Below are 19,325 nucleotides of genomic sequence, written 5' to 3'. Positions count from 1 at the left end.
TGGAATACACACACTTCTTCCAGTGGTTCTGCCACTGCTGGTAACACTTCTGGGAAGCCTTCTCTAGATTGCTATGGAGCTTCACTGACACCTTTCTCATAATTTTCTCTCGCAACTCAAATCACTTCCCTTTCAGCATTATTTTCAGTTTAGAGAAGAGCCAAAAGTCACACAGTGCTAAGTCAGGGTAGTAGGGAGCCTATCAAACAAGTAGTGTGTTGTTCTTCACCAGGAAGGCTTGGGTTATATGGGCAGAATGAGCAGGCACACTGTCGTGATGAAGTTGCCAATTCTTTACCACTCACATCAGGTCACTTTCAATGAACAGCATCACAAAGGTGATGTATAACCTCCAGGTAGTATTCCTTATTGATTTTTTGGTCTTGTGGTGCATATTAATGATGCACAATATCATGGAATCAAAGAAACAGGTCAGCATTACCTTCTCATTGCTGAAAGCCTATTGTGCTTCTTTGGGCCTTGGTGATTTTATATATATATATATATATATATATATATATATATATATTGATGCTTCCATTGGGAGGACTGGAACTTGGTTTCCTGATCATAACCCTTTACCCATGTCTCATCACCAGTGATGATGGTCTTCATGAAGTCTAGGTTGTGGTTTCATAGACCAGCATGTCTTGAGTGATTTTCTTGCAGAGTGGCTTCTGCTTCTCCACCAGCACCTTGGGGACAAATTCACTGACACTCTCTGCATCCATAAGTTTTCTGTTAAAATGGAATACACTGATTTTGAGTTTATTCCCACTTTGTGATCAATTTCCTGGATTGTTACATGACAGCTTTTCATGACTATTGGCTGAACTTTCTCAATTGGCTCCTCATTTCAGCTTGTGGATGGCCTGCCTGAGCATGCCTCACTCTCCACTGAGGTGTGGCCATGTTTGAAGCAGCTGTACCACTCCTTGATCTAAGTTTTGCCCATGGCATCATTGCAAAAGGCCTGCTGAATCTTCTGGATGGCTTGAGCTTGGGTATCACCAAACTTTTGGCAAAACTTGATGCAATATCTCTGCTTGATGTATTCAGTGGAAACAAAAATCTAATGAGTGCATACTACACATCTGTACTCTAGGCATAACAGCTAGGAATTGACACAGCCTACTGGTGTGAAAATTTTTACGCATGCACAGGAAGGATGGTGTCACCTCCTGCCCAAAAGGATTTTGCTTATGCATATTAGTTTTGGCAGGGAAAAAAAAGGTTGGATGCTTTTTGAGCATACTTCATACATCACACATCTCTGAAGTTGTACATACAAAATAATTAAAATGATATTAGTTATGTCTAATATTGTATTTTTCTCACCACATAATTATTTCTCATTAACTTTTTGATGTTCCATGCATTAATTATATTTAACACTGTTCACTCTTAGGGGTATTGTTCTCACAAACTTCATCTATTCGCCTGAATGATGCTTTCCATGAGCAAGGATCCTAGTCTATTATGGAATCCATCAAACAATTTGATGTTGCAATATTCATGTCAATAATATTCTTCTTTGATTTCTTTATGGAATATTTTACATATATTTTTCCGACTTCTTTTTCAGATGAAATCTCTAACAGCAACAGAAAGTTACAATGTGTCAACTATCCATGATCTGCTTATACGGTATCCAGCGGTAAGTTTGATCGTAACCAGTTTTGACATTATTGAGATATTGTGGGGTTTGTTATGGTTGTTGTTATGGTTGCTCTGCTACTGCTGCTGCTGCTGATGATGATGATGATGATGACAAGGAGGGTATCAGCAATGGTGGTGACAGCAGTGGTAATGACAACTAATGCAACAACACTAATGTTGCTGTTGTTTAGCCCATGTCAGCCTTGCCAGAATAGGCCAATGATTCAAGCCATCTCCATATTTTTTTCAGTTATAGTGTATCCCAGAATAGATTACTAAATGTGGCTTTTCTTAAGAGTGAAGGACATAGTTAAGAAGATTGTTATTTTTAGCATATCCTACAACTATGTATAGGCTCCTTTGTTAGCTTGGTGTTTAATATATTTAATAAAGGGAAATCCTTAAATGAAGTCAGCCTTCTACTAAGTGTATGTCCATATATTTTATATGATACGTCACAAAATAAGGATTCGGCTTGAAATTATTTATTTACATATATATATAACATGTATGTATAGGATACATATATAATACAAAACCATATTAAAATACAAATCCAGAACCAAAGGAAACACAAACATGAAAGAAGAAAGAAAAAAAGAAAAAGGAGGAAGAAAGAAAGAAAAAAAACATCAATTCAACATCAAATGCCTCAACAGAACCTACTGAAGTAAGCCAACATGCTCATGGCATTACAGCATGCAATGGGTGAGGCAAAGGTGTTGGAACAGCCAAGTACCCTCACAGGCATCACCTGACGCTTCAGTAAGGTGAGCCACCAACGATGACAAGAACATCACTGTTAGTAGCCCAGCCCCTCCAAATGTCTCAAACACCACAGACTGTAAGAATTCAACAATTGAAACAGCTATTAGTACAGATATGGCAGTGTGGTTAAGTTCACTTTCAGCCTAAGTCCCTTTGAATAGCTCTTTAATCAACAACTATAGCCCCAGGTTGAGCAATGTTTTGTGAGTTAATTTGGTTGATGTAAACTGCATATATATGTGTATAGATAAATATTCATGTTTGTGTATATATGTGTATATATGCATATGAATATATATATATATATATATATACATGTGCATGTGGTCTTTGTGTCTCTCATCACTTGACAACCAATGTTAGTTTACTTAGCAGCATCAAAAAAGAGTTAACCAGAGTTAAATTAAGTACTAAGGTTGATTTGTTTGACTAAGCCCTTCAAGGCAGTTCCCAAGTATATCCTCAGTCTAACAAAAACAAGTAAAAGATTAAATAGTAAAACACATTTATCACTAATTGGCAGTGCTCCAGCTTGGCCACAGCCTTTGGGCTGAAATATATAAAAGAATGATATTACTTGACAAGCTTTCCCATGGAAAATGAAAGGAACTGAATATTACTTTAAAATATCAGATTAACTATATTTTAGTTTTCATATAGTTTCCTTATTAGAACAATGTGTAGTTGTGCGGAAAAAGAAAATCTTGCAAAACAGTTTTATTAATATGTATGTATGTATGTATGTATGTATGTATGTATGTATGTATGTGTGTATATGTATGCATGTATGTATGTATGTGTGTGTGTATGTGTGTGTGTGTGTATGTATGCATGTATGTATGTGTGTATGTATGTAAAAAATTATCATGCACAGGCATTGCTTGAAAAAGAAGTGTAAGACCTATGACAAAAATGGCTGGTTGCAGCCTCCTTTGCATATGTGGGACTTTTGATCAGGCAATGGCAATACTCGAACACAAGTTTGCAGCCATCATGTATGTATGCATGTGTGTGTGTGTGTGTGTGTGTGTGTGTGTGTGTGTGTGTGTGTGTGTGTGCATGTGCATGCAATGCATGTGTGTGCCTGTATGTGTGTGTTGATGCTACATGAATATTTGCTATCTATGCCTTTGCATGAAATTTTTTGAGCAAAAAATATATCACTGTGCTTTTACAAGTCAAATGAAAAAATTCATAACTTGAAAAATAGGTAAGGCTTTAGCAGGAAGAGCAGTGAGCTGTAATACAGTACAACAATGATAAGAATTCATCCAACCCATACTAGCATCGAAAAACAGATGGGCTAAGTAATAATCTAGCAATGCTCATATTAATTAAGACAAATAAGCATTAAACTAGTGTATCACTTGATATTGACAACAACCATCATCATCATCGTCACCATGACATGATATGAAAATGGGGAATGTCACATATGAGGTGCATTCTATAAGTTTTCGACTATTTTTTCCTGCTAAAACTTATGTCATGTAAGCAAAATCTTTTGGATGGGAGGTGCCATCCCTCCTGTGAATGCATGAAAACTTTCATGCCAGTAAGCCACATCAGTTCCTGGTTACAGATGTGTTGTGTACACTTGTCAGATTTTCGTTTTCATGCAAGATGACTGAACACATTGAACAGAGATATTGTATTAAGTTTTGCCAAAAGCTTGGTGATATTCAAGTTCAAACTATCCAGAAGATTCAGCAGGCCTTTGGTGATGATGCCATGGACAAAGCTCAGATCAAGGAGTGATAAAACCACTTTAAACATGGCCAAAAGTCAGATAATGTGTGAATGCACTTTATACGTGAAGGAGAAAGTGACCAACAACAGCAGCAGCAGTAACAATGACATAATGTTGTTCAAACCAAAAGATAGGTCTTCAACAAAAATATTGTTCAACATCAGGCAGCATATAGTGAAACTGGCAATTTTTCAACAATTCTATGATTTCCTAAACTGGTGACATAATAGCAGCATTACCAACATTATTGATTATTGGATCATCAGCTAATACACCTATTTGGTCAACAATCATACCATGTCTTAGACATACCTATATCCATATCTTTAAAACCTGTCAGCTCATATACCTATTTTGCCAATAACCACACACTTATTTTGACAGTAACTTTGCCATGTTCTAATCATTCTGGTCTTTAAAGAAAACAAGTTTGGGTCATAAGACTGAAAACAAGAAGGTCAAGTTAAATAAATGTACTTGTATGTATGTATCTGTGTGTATGTAAGTATGTATGTATATACATATATATATCAATATATGTAAGTATGTATGTATATATATATATCTATATACATATATATATATGTATACTTATATGTATATGTATAAGAAACAAGTTAAAAATAATGTATTATTCTTAACTTGTTTCTTATATATCACTCTGTAAACACCAGTTTATATGGAGACCATCCACGGATTTACAATATAGAATTGTGATGAACCATAACTTGGACCCCTGCCAATTAGCCTGGTGTGCTAACAGAGAGCTTATGAAGTATTTTGCTGGGATTGACAATCCCTTGCTATTTGTTCAGTATATGTATGTGTGTGTGTGTGTGTGTATGTGTGTATGTATATATATATATATATATATATATATATATATATATATATATATATATATATATATATATATATATATATGTATATATGTATATTTATGTGTGTACATATGTATATGTTCATACACCCATTCTATCCTTAAATTCTCTTGAACTATGATCTGAACTGTTAGTTGCCAATCTTTCCACCTTAAAGATGGAGGAAGGCTTTACAGTAATGATTATATGCATCACCACTGGTTGCATATCCTTGACTTTTTGCACACTCCATCTGCCAACATTTAATCTATTATGTAATTCTGAACCCCAAAAAGAGCTGTCGGGCTTAAAATACCATGCCCTCTCTCCTTAGTTTTCTGTATATTTTGCACTCCATGTAAATTTGTTCTGTAAATATATAAACATCTATGTACTTATACATGAGTGTTCATCTTCTGAATATTTTCAGTCTTTGCCCCCCCCTCTCTCTCTACATACATATATATATATATATATATTCCTTTATATATTCACATGTGTGTATGAATGTATGTATGTTTTATATATTGAACCTAAGCATGTTTATTTGCATCAATGTCTTTGCATATATATGTATATACATGTAAATATCAATACACTTACATACACACATATGCACACACACACACATGCACAACACACACAAACAAACACACACATACAGCATAGTTCCCAGTCCAGTCTACCCCTAAGTAACAGAAACCTTTACTTCAATATCTACAGCTAGATCTACAAATCCCAGATAGTCCTGAATTTTGACATGAAATGACACAAAAATACCACTCAACTGAGGACACTGTACAGTTGTGTTCTGCTGAACTCTCATTTGCTGCAGCAACAAGAGAGACCAATAATAATAATAAGTAATAATAATAATGATAATCCCTTCTACTAAAGGTACAAGGCCTAAAATTTGCAGGGAGGGGATTAGTCAATTACATTGATCCCTGTGTTTCACTGGTACTTAATTTATTGATCCCAAAAGGATGAAAGGCAAAGTCAATCTCAGCAGAATTTGAAGTCAGAATGTAATGACAGGTGAAATACCACTCAGTGTTTTGTCCAGTGCCAGCTTGCTGTCTCACTAATAATAGTAATAGTATACATACATACACATATACACACATGCATACATACATACACACACATATACATACACACACACACATACATACATACATACATACATACATACATACATACATACATACATACATACATACATATATTGACTGATACAGATATGGAGGCTTACATACAAGACTAAATTTCTGTCAACTACTCAATGATTATATTCAAATCTCCAGCTGTACAAGTCCAGTGCACATGACACCATCAATTACAAAAATGAAAATATGCAACGATCATTGAATTGTTGATGCAGAAACTTAAAGACCTGTATGTAAGTCTCCATATCTGTATTAATAAATAAATATAGTCTGGAATTTGCAGTGAAATCGAGGCCTACCTCTTTTGTCATCACTCATGGTTCATCAAAATATATACATATGTTCTCTCATATGAACATATATAAACATAGACAAACTTGTAGAATGTCAAGTTCATTTCAATTACATTCACTCTTCTGAGATTATTTGCAACATTTTTCTGTTCTGCATGTTATATCTCATATATCATATTATCTTGATATCAAAATCAAAGGCTCATATTATATGTACAATTTATCATAGCTAGTATAGCTTGACACTGCTATCTTGCTGTATCAACCAACTCGGATTAAATAAAATCATTGCTATATGTTATCAAGCATTTACATCTCTTCTGGTCAGCATGTATAATTTTCTACACCAGTGATCTCAATACGGAGACCTTCATACCATTAAAAGAATGTTGTTATTGTTTGATAAGTTTAAAATAACGATGGAAGCCTTGACTTACATATTCTTTTGTTTTATGAACAAATATTCCTCAGAACTAAAACTTTGCTTTAACTTATATTTTATTTAAAATATTCACTTTTCTTTCTAGATAAACTGGATTAAATATTTCCAAAGTCTTGCAACAATTCGTAATATCAAGATACAAAATTCTGACCGGGTGGCCATTTTATATCCTGATTACCTAAGCCACCTTTCAGTCTTCTTAAATGATGTTAAAAGCAACATTACAAAAGCTGAGTAAGTAATTTTATTTTTATACTTTTCATTGTTTCCTTTGGCAAAATAAACAAAATTTACCAGATTAAGGAGGGTTTTTCATATGTTCAAGCATCATTTTTTTAGTTTTTGATTTGTTTTTACTATTTCAGTTTTAAAAAACCCACATCTAGAAGGTAGATAAGAAAAATAACATTACCAGCCACTGTCAATGGATAGGATCTCTTAGGAACCACAACTAGAATATGTTGATATAAATATCAAAGAAAAGGTTGATAGATTATACCCAAAACACTGCAATAAGAGAAACATTATATATTTGATGCATATTTCATGAACTTAACAAAGGTAAATTCACATATTTCCATCAGTGTTATGTAGAAAGTGTGATGGGCTCTACCTGGTGAATTTCCTACATTCATTACAGAAAAATAAACTACATCCCAAATAGCAGTAACACATTCTGAGACACTCACATCAAAACCTGCAAGCTTGATGTACAGGGTGCGGTCATCTAAATAACGCAGAAATGAAAATTACACTGACATCCCATTTCAACAGATATTTTTACTAAAATTACATAAAAACATCTTGAAATGCTAATGAGTAAATTTATTCATTAAAATCGCAATTGGTTTCAACCACAGCCTTCAGATGACTTCAGAATCTTCTGCAACTCTTCTGGATGGCCTCCTTGTTAAAGTTGGTGAATGCTGCCATAATCCTTGCCTTCAGTTAATTTTTGGAGTTACAAGGAGTTTTGTTGGCCTCTTGCTCAACTGCACCCCACACATAATAATCAAGGGGGTTGCAGTCTGGAGAGTTAGGTGGCCAGATGTTAGGGGTGATGTAGTCGCAGAAATTGTCTGACAGCCATGACTGAGTTCGCTTGCTTGTGTGGCATGGTGCAGCGTTTTGTTGCCAGACATAGGTCTTCCAGCAGCTACCCTCTTGATCCAGGGCAGCACTACCTCCTCCAGGCACTTTATGTAGCTTCCATGTTGAGTCTGAGGCCGTGTGGGAAGATGAATGAAGTCATAACGTCACCATCACTAGCGATCACTCCAAACACTATGATGTTGACTGGATGTTTGATTTTTATCACTCTCGGTACATGTTCATATTGGTACATGTTCATATTGGAGCTTCAAGTGCTTCATGTTGGAGTATATACTTATTGGTTGATTAATAATTAGTTTTTCTTTTGAATTTGAAAAAAATTTAAGTTCAAACATAAATGAATTTTTCTGGAAATCTTGAAGAAAGATGAATTTTTACCTATTAAAGAGTACATTACAATTTAAGATTTGTTCTATTACACAAAAAAATATTAATACCTATTACTAATTTTTTCTCATTAATGATGTTTTTGTGCATTTTGCTCTACTGATATCCACTCTGTCAACTTTATTTAACATGTTTTAATATACTGATATATTTCTCTTCAAATGTCTTCTCTCATCAGTGTACAACCTAATACCTTTGTTTCACATCTAGAAACCATTGCCTTCTATTACGTCAAACAATACCATAGTGTCTTCTTTTCAAGTGCTATAAAAATACTCTTAGCCATCACTTGCAAGCAAGTACTACTTGATTGTGTGTACCATGTTTCATGTTTTGCTGATAGCTTTGAGTACTTATGTAGTCATGAGTAGACACAGATACCCTCCCAGCACTCTCATTTTTGGCCTAGCCAAAAATCAAGGATTTCACAACTGGTGGGAGAGAGGATTTCATCAATAATGAAGTGCTATTTATTTTCACTTGATGTGTCTTGGAGCTGTGTGAAATAAAGTGCCTTGTTTAATATACTGTTCAAGTATGTGTGCATATGTACATATATATATATATATATATATATATATATATATATATATATATATATATTATATATTATATATAATATTATATATATGTATATATATATAATAATAATAATAATAATAATAATAATAATAATAATAATAATAATAATAATAATAAATAATATATATATATATATATATATATATATAGGCATATATGAGTACAGTGGAGGCGCAATGGCCCAGTGTTTAGGGCAGCGGACTCGTGGTCGGAGGATCATGGTTTCGATTCCCAGACTGGGCGTTGTGAGTGTTTATTGAGCGAAAACACCTAAAGCTCCACGAGGCTCTGGCAGGGGATGGTGGCGAACCCTGCTGTACTCTTCCACCACAACTTTCTCTCACTCTTACTTCCTGTTTCTGTTGTACCTGTAATTCAAAGGGTCAGCCTTGTCACACAGTGTCACGCTGAATATCCCCGAGAACTACGTTAAGGGTACACGTGTCTGTGGAGTGCTCAGCCACTTGCACGTTAATTTCACGAGCAGGCTGTTCCGTTGATTGGATCAACTGGAACCCTCGACGTCGTAAGCGACGGAGTGCCAACAACAACAACAATATGAGTACAGGATGTCACCAACTGTGTAAACAACATGAAATACATAGACAAACAAGTTAAATACATAAACAAGAGAAAAAATGGAAAACAGGAAAAGTAAACACAGAGAAACGACCCTTCATCAGTTGTCGGCTGTCTATCTACTCCTCATTGTAAGCATTCAATGACAATATGATTCTTCAAAGACAGTTGCTCCCATTAATTCCAAAATAAAATTTAGGATTTGTGGAGGGTAAAGTTGAGAACAAAAACTGGACAGTGGAGACAAACCAGGAAATTGAATGAAAACAAACATGTAGGGTTGTTAAACCAAAATGAGAGGAAAATAGCGAATCCTGGAGAAATATTTTCTTTGAAAAGAGAAAAGATAGAAGACAGAGGAAAAAAAAACGTCTAGTCCTTTGAACATCCTTGCAGAGAAAGAAAGATGGTTATTTGAGGAAAGGAAAGATGGAAGATGGTTACATGTGAGCAACGAGAGAGAGAAAATAAAGGAAGAGGGTGAGAGAGACAGATAGAAAATGGTGAAAGAGAGAGGGGACAAAAAAAGAATTATAGAAGGATGGAGGAAGAAAACAGTATAGAGTAGAATCGCATCAAAAAAGTGAAGATAAACTTACTTGGAAATGGATGTGTGGCGTTCAATAAAATAATAATAAATAATATATATACATGTGTATATATGTGTGTGTGTGTATATGTGTATATATATATATATATATATATATATATATATATATATGAATATAGATATGTATATGTGTATGTGTGTGTGTGTATGTATGTATGTACGTATATATATATATATATATATATATATGGGTACAGGACGTCACCAACTGTGTAAACAACATGAAATATGTAGACAAATGAGTTAAATACACAAACAATGAGAGAAAAAACTTGTGTTTACTTGTCCTGTTTTCCATTTTTTTTCTTGTTATTTATGTATTCAACTAGTTTGTCTACATAGTATATTTTGTTTACACAGTTAGTGATGTCCTGTACCCATATATGCATATATATATATATATATATATATATATATATGTTAAAATATATTTTTTTATATACCAAAAATTTGGCAAAAGAATATAGTATCTGTTAACAATCTTACCAAAATACTCACAGATGAGTTTTTGTATATATATATATATATATATATATATATATATCGACTTTAAATAGAGCTCAAAACTGATCCATTGAAAATACTTTATTATAATAATAATAATAATAATGAAAATGACCTATGAACATTTCGATAGAATATCCAGAATAATTAATACATATTATAAAATATTATAAAATATTATAAAATATGGGATACTCCATCTTCTCGGGGTCCCATTATTATTGTTATTATTATTATTAGTAGTAATATGCAGCCAATAAAAACAGAAAACATTCAAATCCAATTTTCATAGTTGACTCATGAAAATATACAAAATAGGATGAAAAGGTATGAGATGATATACAACCATTCATCCTAGGATGAACGGTTGTATAATTGGATTTAAATGTTTTCTGTTTTTATTGACTGCATATTACTAATAATAATAATAATAATAATAATAATAATAATAATAATAACAATAATAATGGGACCCCGAGGAGATGGAGTATCCCATATTTTATAATATTTTATAATATTTTATAATATGTATTAATCATTCTGGATATTCTATCGAAATGTTCATAGGTCATTTTCATTATTATTATTATAATTATAAAGTATTTTCAATGGATCAGTTTTGAGCTCTATTTAAAGTTGATATATATATATATATATATATATATATATATATATATATATATATATATATATATATATATATATATATATATATATATATATATATATATATATATATATATCTGATATCTGAAAAGAAAAAACAATTTTAGCAAAACATATTAAGCAACACTAATAATAAATCACAAAACATAAATAAATATATATATACATATATATATATATATATAATTATAATCAAGTGGAGAATGGAGAATGATTATAATTATAAACTGCAGTTTAAACGATAAATTACCTGCCTCTGGATACCTTCCAACAAAGACGGTACCCACACAAGTAATCTCCAGGAGTGCCTTCGGATTTAATTATCCCCTGGTTGCTTAAACATTTAAGCCTACCCCTTGAATGTTTAAACAATCCTATCATATATATATATATATATGTATATGTGTCATTATTATTATTTAACTGAACGACAGTAATTTATTATTAGTGTTGCTTAATATGTTTTGCTAAAATTGTTTTTTCTTTTCTGATATCAGAAAAAGGTAATTAAAATTCATTAAAATGACTAATCTATCAGACTTTCAAGGAGGTCAAATTGTTGGTGCTCATATGGCAGGCGCTAGTGTAATGAAAACAGCCAAAATGTTGGGTGTATCAAGAAGTACTGTCTCAAAAGTAATGACAGCCTTTGAGAAAGAAGGAAAAGCCTCTTCATCAAACAAAGCTCCGGAAGAAAACCAAAACTTTGATATAGAGACAGTCCGACTCTAACATGAATTGTTAGAAAGGATCACAATAGTACAGCTCCCAAAATTACTGCAGAGCACCTCGAGAACACCATTTCCACTAAAACTGTTCGTTGGGAGCTGCACAAAGTCGGATTTCACAGAACTGCAATCAGAAAACTACTACTTTCAAAAACAAACATTACAAAACGTTTAGAATGGAGTAAAAACCTACAGAATTAGTCCCTAGAGCAGTGCAAGAATGTTATTTTCTCAGACAAGTCATCCTTTAGCTTATTTCCAACCACCAGCTGAGTGTACATGTGGAGACAGCCAAAAGAAGCATTTGACCCAGAATGCCTTCTTCCAACTGTTAAACATGGAGAAGGATGTGATGACCGGGTTGGGGGGCTATATCTTGGAAATCCACTGTCCCAATGGTTTCCCTTCATGGCAGAATTAATAGTCAAGACTGTTTAAGCATTTTATCTGATCAAATTCATCCTATGGTTGCAGAACTGTTTCTGGAGGGAAACGCAATCTTTCAGGATGATAATGCACCAATTCACACAGCTAAAGTTGTTACTGAATGGCAAGAAGAAGTGAAGTTGAACATCTTGTCTGGCCACCACAGTCCCCAGATCTCAATATTATTGAACATTTATGGTGCATTTTAGAAAAAGCAAGTAAAGAGTCAATATCCTCCACCATTATCACTACAAGAACTGGAGACTCTTTTTGATGAAGAATGGACAAAAATTCCTTTGGAAACAATTCAAACTTTGTACCAGTCCATACCTCATAGAATTCAAGCTGTAATTACTGCCAAAGGTGGTCCCACTCCATATTAAAATAAATTTGTTTGAAATTTTAAGTTGTTTCCATTATTTTGTCCAACCCCTATATATATATATCAGGTCATCCCATGAATAATATCCGAAATATCATATATGTAATTTCTATCAAATTTTACAGTATTCTAAAATGTCAAATGGGATTGATTGATATTCATACGAATTGGAAACCTTTAACTTATTATTTCTTTTAACAGAATAATCTGTCTGAATTAATTACTAATATTAACCCCTCAAAGATGGGTGTATCAAAGGACCATTTAAGGCACATAATGTTTTATGAATTCAAAAAGGGTTGTTTCAGCAGAAGCAACCTGAAATATCCATTCTATTTATGGGGAAGAGAACCTGAATGAAAGAAGTTGCAGAAGTTTGCAAAGGTCAAAAATGATGTCTTCAGCCTAAGAGTGAGACCATGAATAGGACGCCCAGTTTGAATTTGATGATGAACTTCTTTTGTCAGAGCTTGAGAAGGATAATGCTGTGTCAGTTGAAGAATTGGCAAGCAAGCTCAATTCAAGCCAACCAACTGTTAACTACCATTTTCGACAAATTGGACAGGTGTCCAAACTTGGAAAATGGGTTCCCCATAATTTTACATATGCCAACTCTCTTCTTTCTTCTCATTAAAACCTAAAGAGTTTTTCACCAATGGTATTAAACAACTGATGAGAAGATGAAAGGATGTCATCGATAATGATGGGAATCATATATAGGATTAAATTTTAATAAAATCTAACATTAGATTTTTTCTCCTTACCCAAAATTCAAACATTATTGGTGGGATGACCTGATATATATTTGCGGATGTGTGCGCCCCCCCACACACACACACACTTCCCTATAACTCCAACTACTATTTTGACCTATTGTTATACTTCTGCAGTTATGCTGTGAATGTAATTTACCCTATATTCATGGGTCTTTTTAACTGAATACACAATAAATAATGCAGTCTTGGTGTAGCTTCTTAATGTACTTCCCTATCATTGCAGAACATTACAGAATTATCTAATTGTCACACTAATGCGGTCAATGTTACCATTTTTCCAAGAAAGTAATTTAGAAGAAGATGAAAAGGGTGAGTCAAATATTCTTAGATATTTTACTTTTTTTACTTGTACTAAAATGTTGAGCTTCATTTGTGTACTCAAATTATATAAACACATACCAAAGTTTCTCTTCACAAAACATCATGATGCATTTTGAAGGTATTCTCATTATTCTCCCTTCCTTTCCCACACTATCCTCACTGAACACCTCCTTTCCCTGCCTTCAAATGACTCTCTCTGTCCTCTACCATATTCCATCTTAGCGCCTCACATATATGCTATCATTCTCAACACCCTCTCATATCCCCCATCATGCCCATCCACTATACATACCCTTATGTATCCTCACATCTCCCTCTCTGACACTCCTATACCTTGCACATCCTTCCCCTGCTTTATTATCTATCGTCCTACTTGAGTCACAACTAGCTTTCTCATCTTACCCTTTCTCCACACTGATAATTCCCACCAATGACACCTCCACCCTTGCACATCATTAAATACATCCACTTTGACCTACCTCTTAAACCACCTGTAACTCTCCTTTCTCATACTTATGAAACCATCCACTCTGTCCTGCCCTCCTGATCCAATGACTGTATCCTCTCTGATGCTTGCCTACCTTGAGCATTTGCTCTGGCACACCACCACAACCATCTTTCTTCTTTATCTTCAGCTTCCCTATTACTATGATTCACCCTTATAATGTGGGATAGCCATGTGTCTCCTCTACAGCAAGACACCTGTTCTTTCCCTCTATCATTAGCTTTAGATTCTCAGCACCTGACTTAGTTATGGGGGAGGAGCACTTTTCTCTTTCTTGCTTTTTGTTTCTGGTAACTTGCTTGGTTACCTCACTAGTGTTGGTAGCATTAAAATAGCACCCAATATACATTGTTAGGCGATTGGTATTGGGTTCATCAAACTTTAAGTTATACGAGTCACTTCAGGCCCCTAGTTTTGCAAGTTGCAAGGTGGCGTCACAAGAGCTGGAACCATGAAAAAAAAAGCATCCAGTACATCATCCAATATTCTGAAAAGGGGTCAGCATTAGAAATGTTGTTCAGCTATAGAAACCTTTCCAAAGTAAATATGATGAACCATTCAATCCATATCTGCATAAGAATACACTTTAAGTAGTGGCAGGGGTGGAGGGGCTGAGGGAGCCAGTGGGGCTGGGGGGGGGGGGGGGGGGGCAGCTGCTGTTGTTGTTTATTTCAATCTTGTATTTATTTTATCAATGTTAAGTGAATCTCTGAAAGTTTTACCTTTATAACATAAAGGATATAACTCAATACATTGTATTGATGAATAGAAGTGGTATCTACTAAAAAAATACAGCAATAATACTCCATTATCACTACTTCATTTAGAAGATGTCTTGGAATATTAATGGACTTGATAACATTAATGCTCCAAACTAAACAGGAAAGAACAATTATTAATAAAAAAAATTTAACTCAAACATAGGCATGTCTTCAATATAATATTTGAAGGAAATTCTTGTTTCCTATATATATATATATATATATATCATCATCATCATCATCATCATCGTTTAACGTCTGCTTTCCATGCTAGCATGGGTTGGACGATTTGACTGAGGACTGGTGAAACCGGATGGTAACACCAGGCTCCAATCTAATTTGGCAGAGTTTCTACAGCTGGATGCCCTTCCTAACGCCAACCACTCAGAGAGTGTAGTGGGTGCTTTTACGTGTCACCCGCACGAAAACGGCCACGCTCGAAATGGTGTCTTTTATGTGCCACCCGTACAAGCCAGTCCAGGGGCACTGGCAACGATCTCGCTCGAAAATCCTACGGGAGCCAGTCAGGCGGTACTGGCAACGGCCACGCTCTATATATATATATATATATATATATATATATATATATATATATATATATATATATATATATATGTAGATGGATAGATAGATAGATAGATAGATAGATAGATAGATAGATAGATAGATAGATAGATAGATAGATAGATAGATAGACATACATAGCTATATCATCATCATCATCATCCTTTAATGTCCGTTTTCCGTGTTGGCATGGGTTGGATGGTTTGATCACAGCTTGCATCAGGTTCTAATTTGATTCATGGTAATTTTAATATGGCACCACACAAGTGCTTTTATGTGACACCAACACCAGTGCTTTCAATGTGGTACCAGCACACAACTTAAATATATGTTCTTTTATATATACATATACATATATATATATATATATATATATATATATATATATATATATAAACAAATAATAACTGATGGATTGTAGTTCACTACAGCTATTCTCCCCTTTTCTTTTTTTGCATGATGTAACACTTCTATTCATCAATAAAAACCACATCTGAAACAGCTGTAGTGAACCACAATCCATTTGTTGATATTTGTTTATCATTCACCTTACTTAGAACCTGTAATTCGCTTGGATCTAGAGTGTATTGAGTGGAGAGCAATGGGCACAGTGTTTGTACCTATGTGTGACCTTCATGACTCATTGTATATTCAGTCAGCCATTTGTGATTGTACACAGAACCAAAGTATAAATCCGTGTTTACTTTAGTAAATATTGTTTGTACACAGAAGCAATATCACCAACCTGACCTGGTGCTTAACTATTTAAGTACTTGATTTGCTTGAATCCTGGAAATTTATACATATATATCTATATATATATCTATATATATATATATATATATATATATATATATATATATATATATATAGATATATATATATATATATATATATATATATATATATATATATATATATATATACATGGGAAAATTTGTTTGGGGGTTTGAAAATGCACCTGAATCTCAAAACGTGCAGTTGTTTTTAAATTTTGTAATAGATTTATTCAAATACCAAAAAAAAATGGGAGAAGAAAGAGAAAAAGATGGAGAGAAAGAAAAAAAATTTTTTTTTTTACAATTTCAATTGTGGTGCATGTAGTTCTTTTCTTAATTCCAGTCGAAGTGCACAGATCTCTTCACCTTCTTAGCTTGTTAGAGTCTGAAATGTTATAACAAGCTAAGAAAGTGAAGAGACCCTTGCACTTCAAGTGAAATTTAGAAAAGAATTACGTGCACCACAACTGAAATTGTAAAAATTTTTTTCGTTCTCTCTATCTTCTTTTCTTTTCATGTCGACTAAGCTAACATGCATTACACGAATATGAAAACCAAGGATATTACAACTATGTGGATTATGCAACATCTATACATTGACAACAGTTGCCATATTTCTTTAATAATCTCATTACTTAAAATTCTAATTTTCTTTTTTCTGCTAATTCAGATTCTCGTAAACCATTGGACAACTGGAAACGATGCATTTTCTATACAAACAAAGCATTGGGTTTTGCCACTGGTGCCATCTACGTAAAGGCAGCAACAAAGGGGAGAGAAATCCATGACAAAGTAACCAATCTTTCTTTCCCTTTTTTTTCTTCCAATATTAATTTCTGTTAAAATTGTAGTTGCAGACAGTCAGTTGTCATTCTTTTGATTGATTAAAACTCCAGTAATTAAATCATCAATTCATCAAATTCTTTTTAATCCTTATTATTTAGTAAGATCTGTGCTAACATATTTCAAGTAAAATCTAAGCTCCTATGCTTATATCTGTTGTGGGGAAAAAGAATTATCAACTTAATGATCAATACTAATCAAGAAGCAGAAAAGTCAAACCCATTGTTTTAATTAATTAAAATTAATTAAAAATATAATGTAGGCAATGCAATGGGAAGTCTGTCTGATTTTGACAGTATTGTGACAACTATGGACATGTTTCTGAATTATGTATAATTCCAGACGAAGATGAGTTGAGTGATTTTTATCACTTAGTCCAACTGTAAAGATACTAATCACTCCATATATTTTCCTAGTGTAATCATGCTTAAATCACTCCTATTTTTATTCTTTTATAGTTGTGTCATTTGTGTCATAGGTTTTGGTAATTTATTATAACTGATCTTTTATATAAACAGTACCAATTATATAACAGGTAAATCCCTCTGTAACTATGTCCTATCATTTTAAAATAAGGCCACACTGGATTATATAGTCCCAAATGCATTATAACAGAGAAAACAATGGTTATAGACAGAATGCATTTGATCATAGCTCTTTTCAGTTAGGGCTCATCTGATACAAAGCAACAGGGAGATGTGAATATAAATTGAATTCCTTATAATCAGAAAACCTTACTGCTTCATTAGATTCCCACCACAACCAAACTGGTGTAGTTAATATCCAGCTTAAACATCTTTAGATCAGTGTCTTTAGACAAAGCAAAAAGTGTTTTAATGGTCTGGTCTGAAAGCTTGTGGTTGTAGCATGACAGTGAGTAGGACTTACTTAGAGATGGTGAGTCAGCAACTGATCAATTCCTAAATTAGCTTTTGAGGTGTAGATCTAATTGTGTAATGTGTGGTTGCTACAAAAGATGATCAAAAATTGTGAAACTTGGCATTTATAAAATATACAAAAGTTAAGTGATGAGTAAGAAACGTGTACACTTTTACATTTTCATGGTATATCTAATGACTATGTCATAGTGGTGTTGAATAAAACTTATTTATGATATCCTCATTGCAGGATCTTTTCGAGTTCACCATTCATAAAAGTCTGTGTTTAGGTTACAAGTGGAAAATGTTTATATCAAGAAGAAAAATGTAGTATCACCTAACAAATGACAGTTGGCATTTTATTTATGTGGAGAGAGAGAAGAGTCTCAGAGACATAACCAAAACAAGAGGAACACTTAACCCTTTAGCATTTAAACCAACCATATCCAGCCAAAATATTCAATTTGTTTTATGATTAAATCAGATTCAGCTTCTCACACCTACTTTATAATGCCATTCTAAAAGTAAACAATCACATCATTGAAATCTCAAAGTTACAAGACAATGCATGATTAATTCAAAACATTGAATAAATAAACATTACATTTGACAGAATAAACTGAATGCTAAAAGGTTAACCTAATGTGGGCTGGAGAAAGATCCATTAACATATATTAGGAGCTGAAGAACTTCCAAGCCCTAATGGCCAATCTTTAAGATGTAGGGACTAAGAGCCAGTTTTTGAGACAAGAAACAACTAATCCTTGAGATGAAAGATAGGTGGAGTGCATAGACAGGTATCTTTACTAAGTGTATCTTGTCCCAGAAGGAATGATTGCTTTTGCTGAAGCTCTCAAAGATAAGAGACTACTGTCACATGCTGTATATAAGCAAAGCTCCATTTTACTTACCAATGAGTAGAGAAAGAGATACAATGTAGGAATAGAGGTAACTCTTTACAATTGTCTCCAATTTTTTAA

At 33.6% G+C, this 19,325-nt stretch overlaps 1 protein-coding gene across 1 annotated transcript in view; it reads left to right on the top strand.

The window, feature by feature from the left end:
- Positions 1 to 19,325, top strand: part of LOC106884025 (endothelin-converting enzyme homolog) — a 582,571-nt gene that overhangs the window by 542,783 nt on the left and 20,463 nt on the right. The window contains exons 9-12 of the mRNA XM_089362545.1: positions 1,586 to 1,657; positions 7,027 to 7,175; positions 13,918 to 14,003; positions 17,295 to 17,416. Of these exons, the coding sequence (XP_089218671.1) occupies positions 1,586 to 1,657; positions 7,027 to 7,175; positions 13,918 to 14,003; positions 17,295 to 17,416 (429 nt within the window). The remainder of the gene's footprint in view (positions 1 to 1,585; positions 1,658 to 7,026; positions 7,176 to 13,917; positions 14,004 to 17,294; positions 17,417 to 19,325) is intronic.

Source organism: Octopus bimaculoides, chromosome 14, assembly GCF_046866305.1.
Source record: "Octopus bimaculoides isolate indiv1 chromosome 14, ASM4686630v1, whole genome shotgun sequence".
Taxonomy (NCBI): Eukaryota; Metazoa; Mollusca; class Cephalopoda; order Octopoda; family Octopodidae; genus Octopus; species Octopus bimaculoides.
This window is presented reverse-complemented; position numbering and strand designations above follow the sequence as displayed.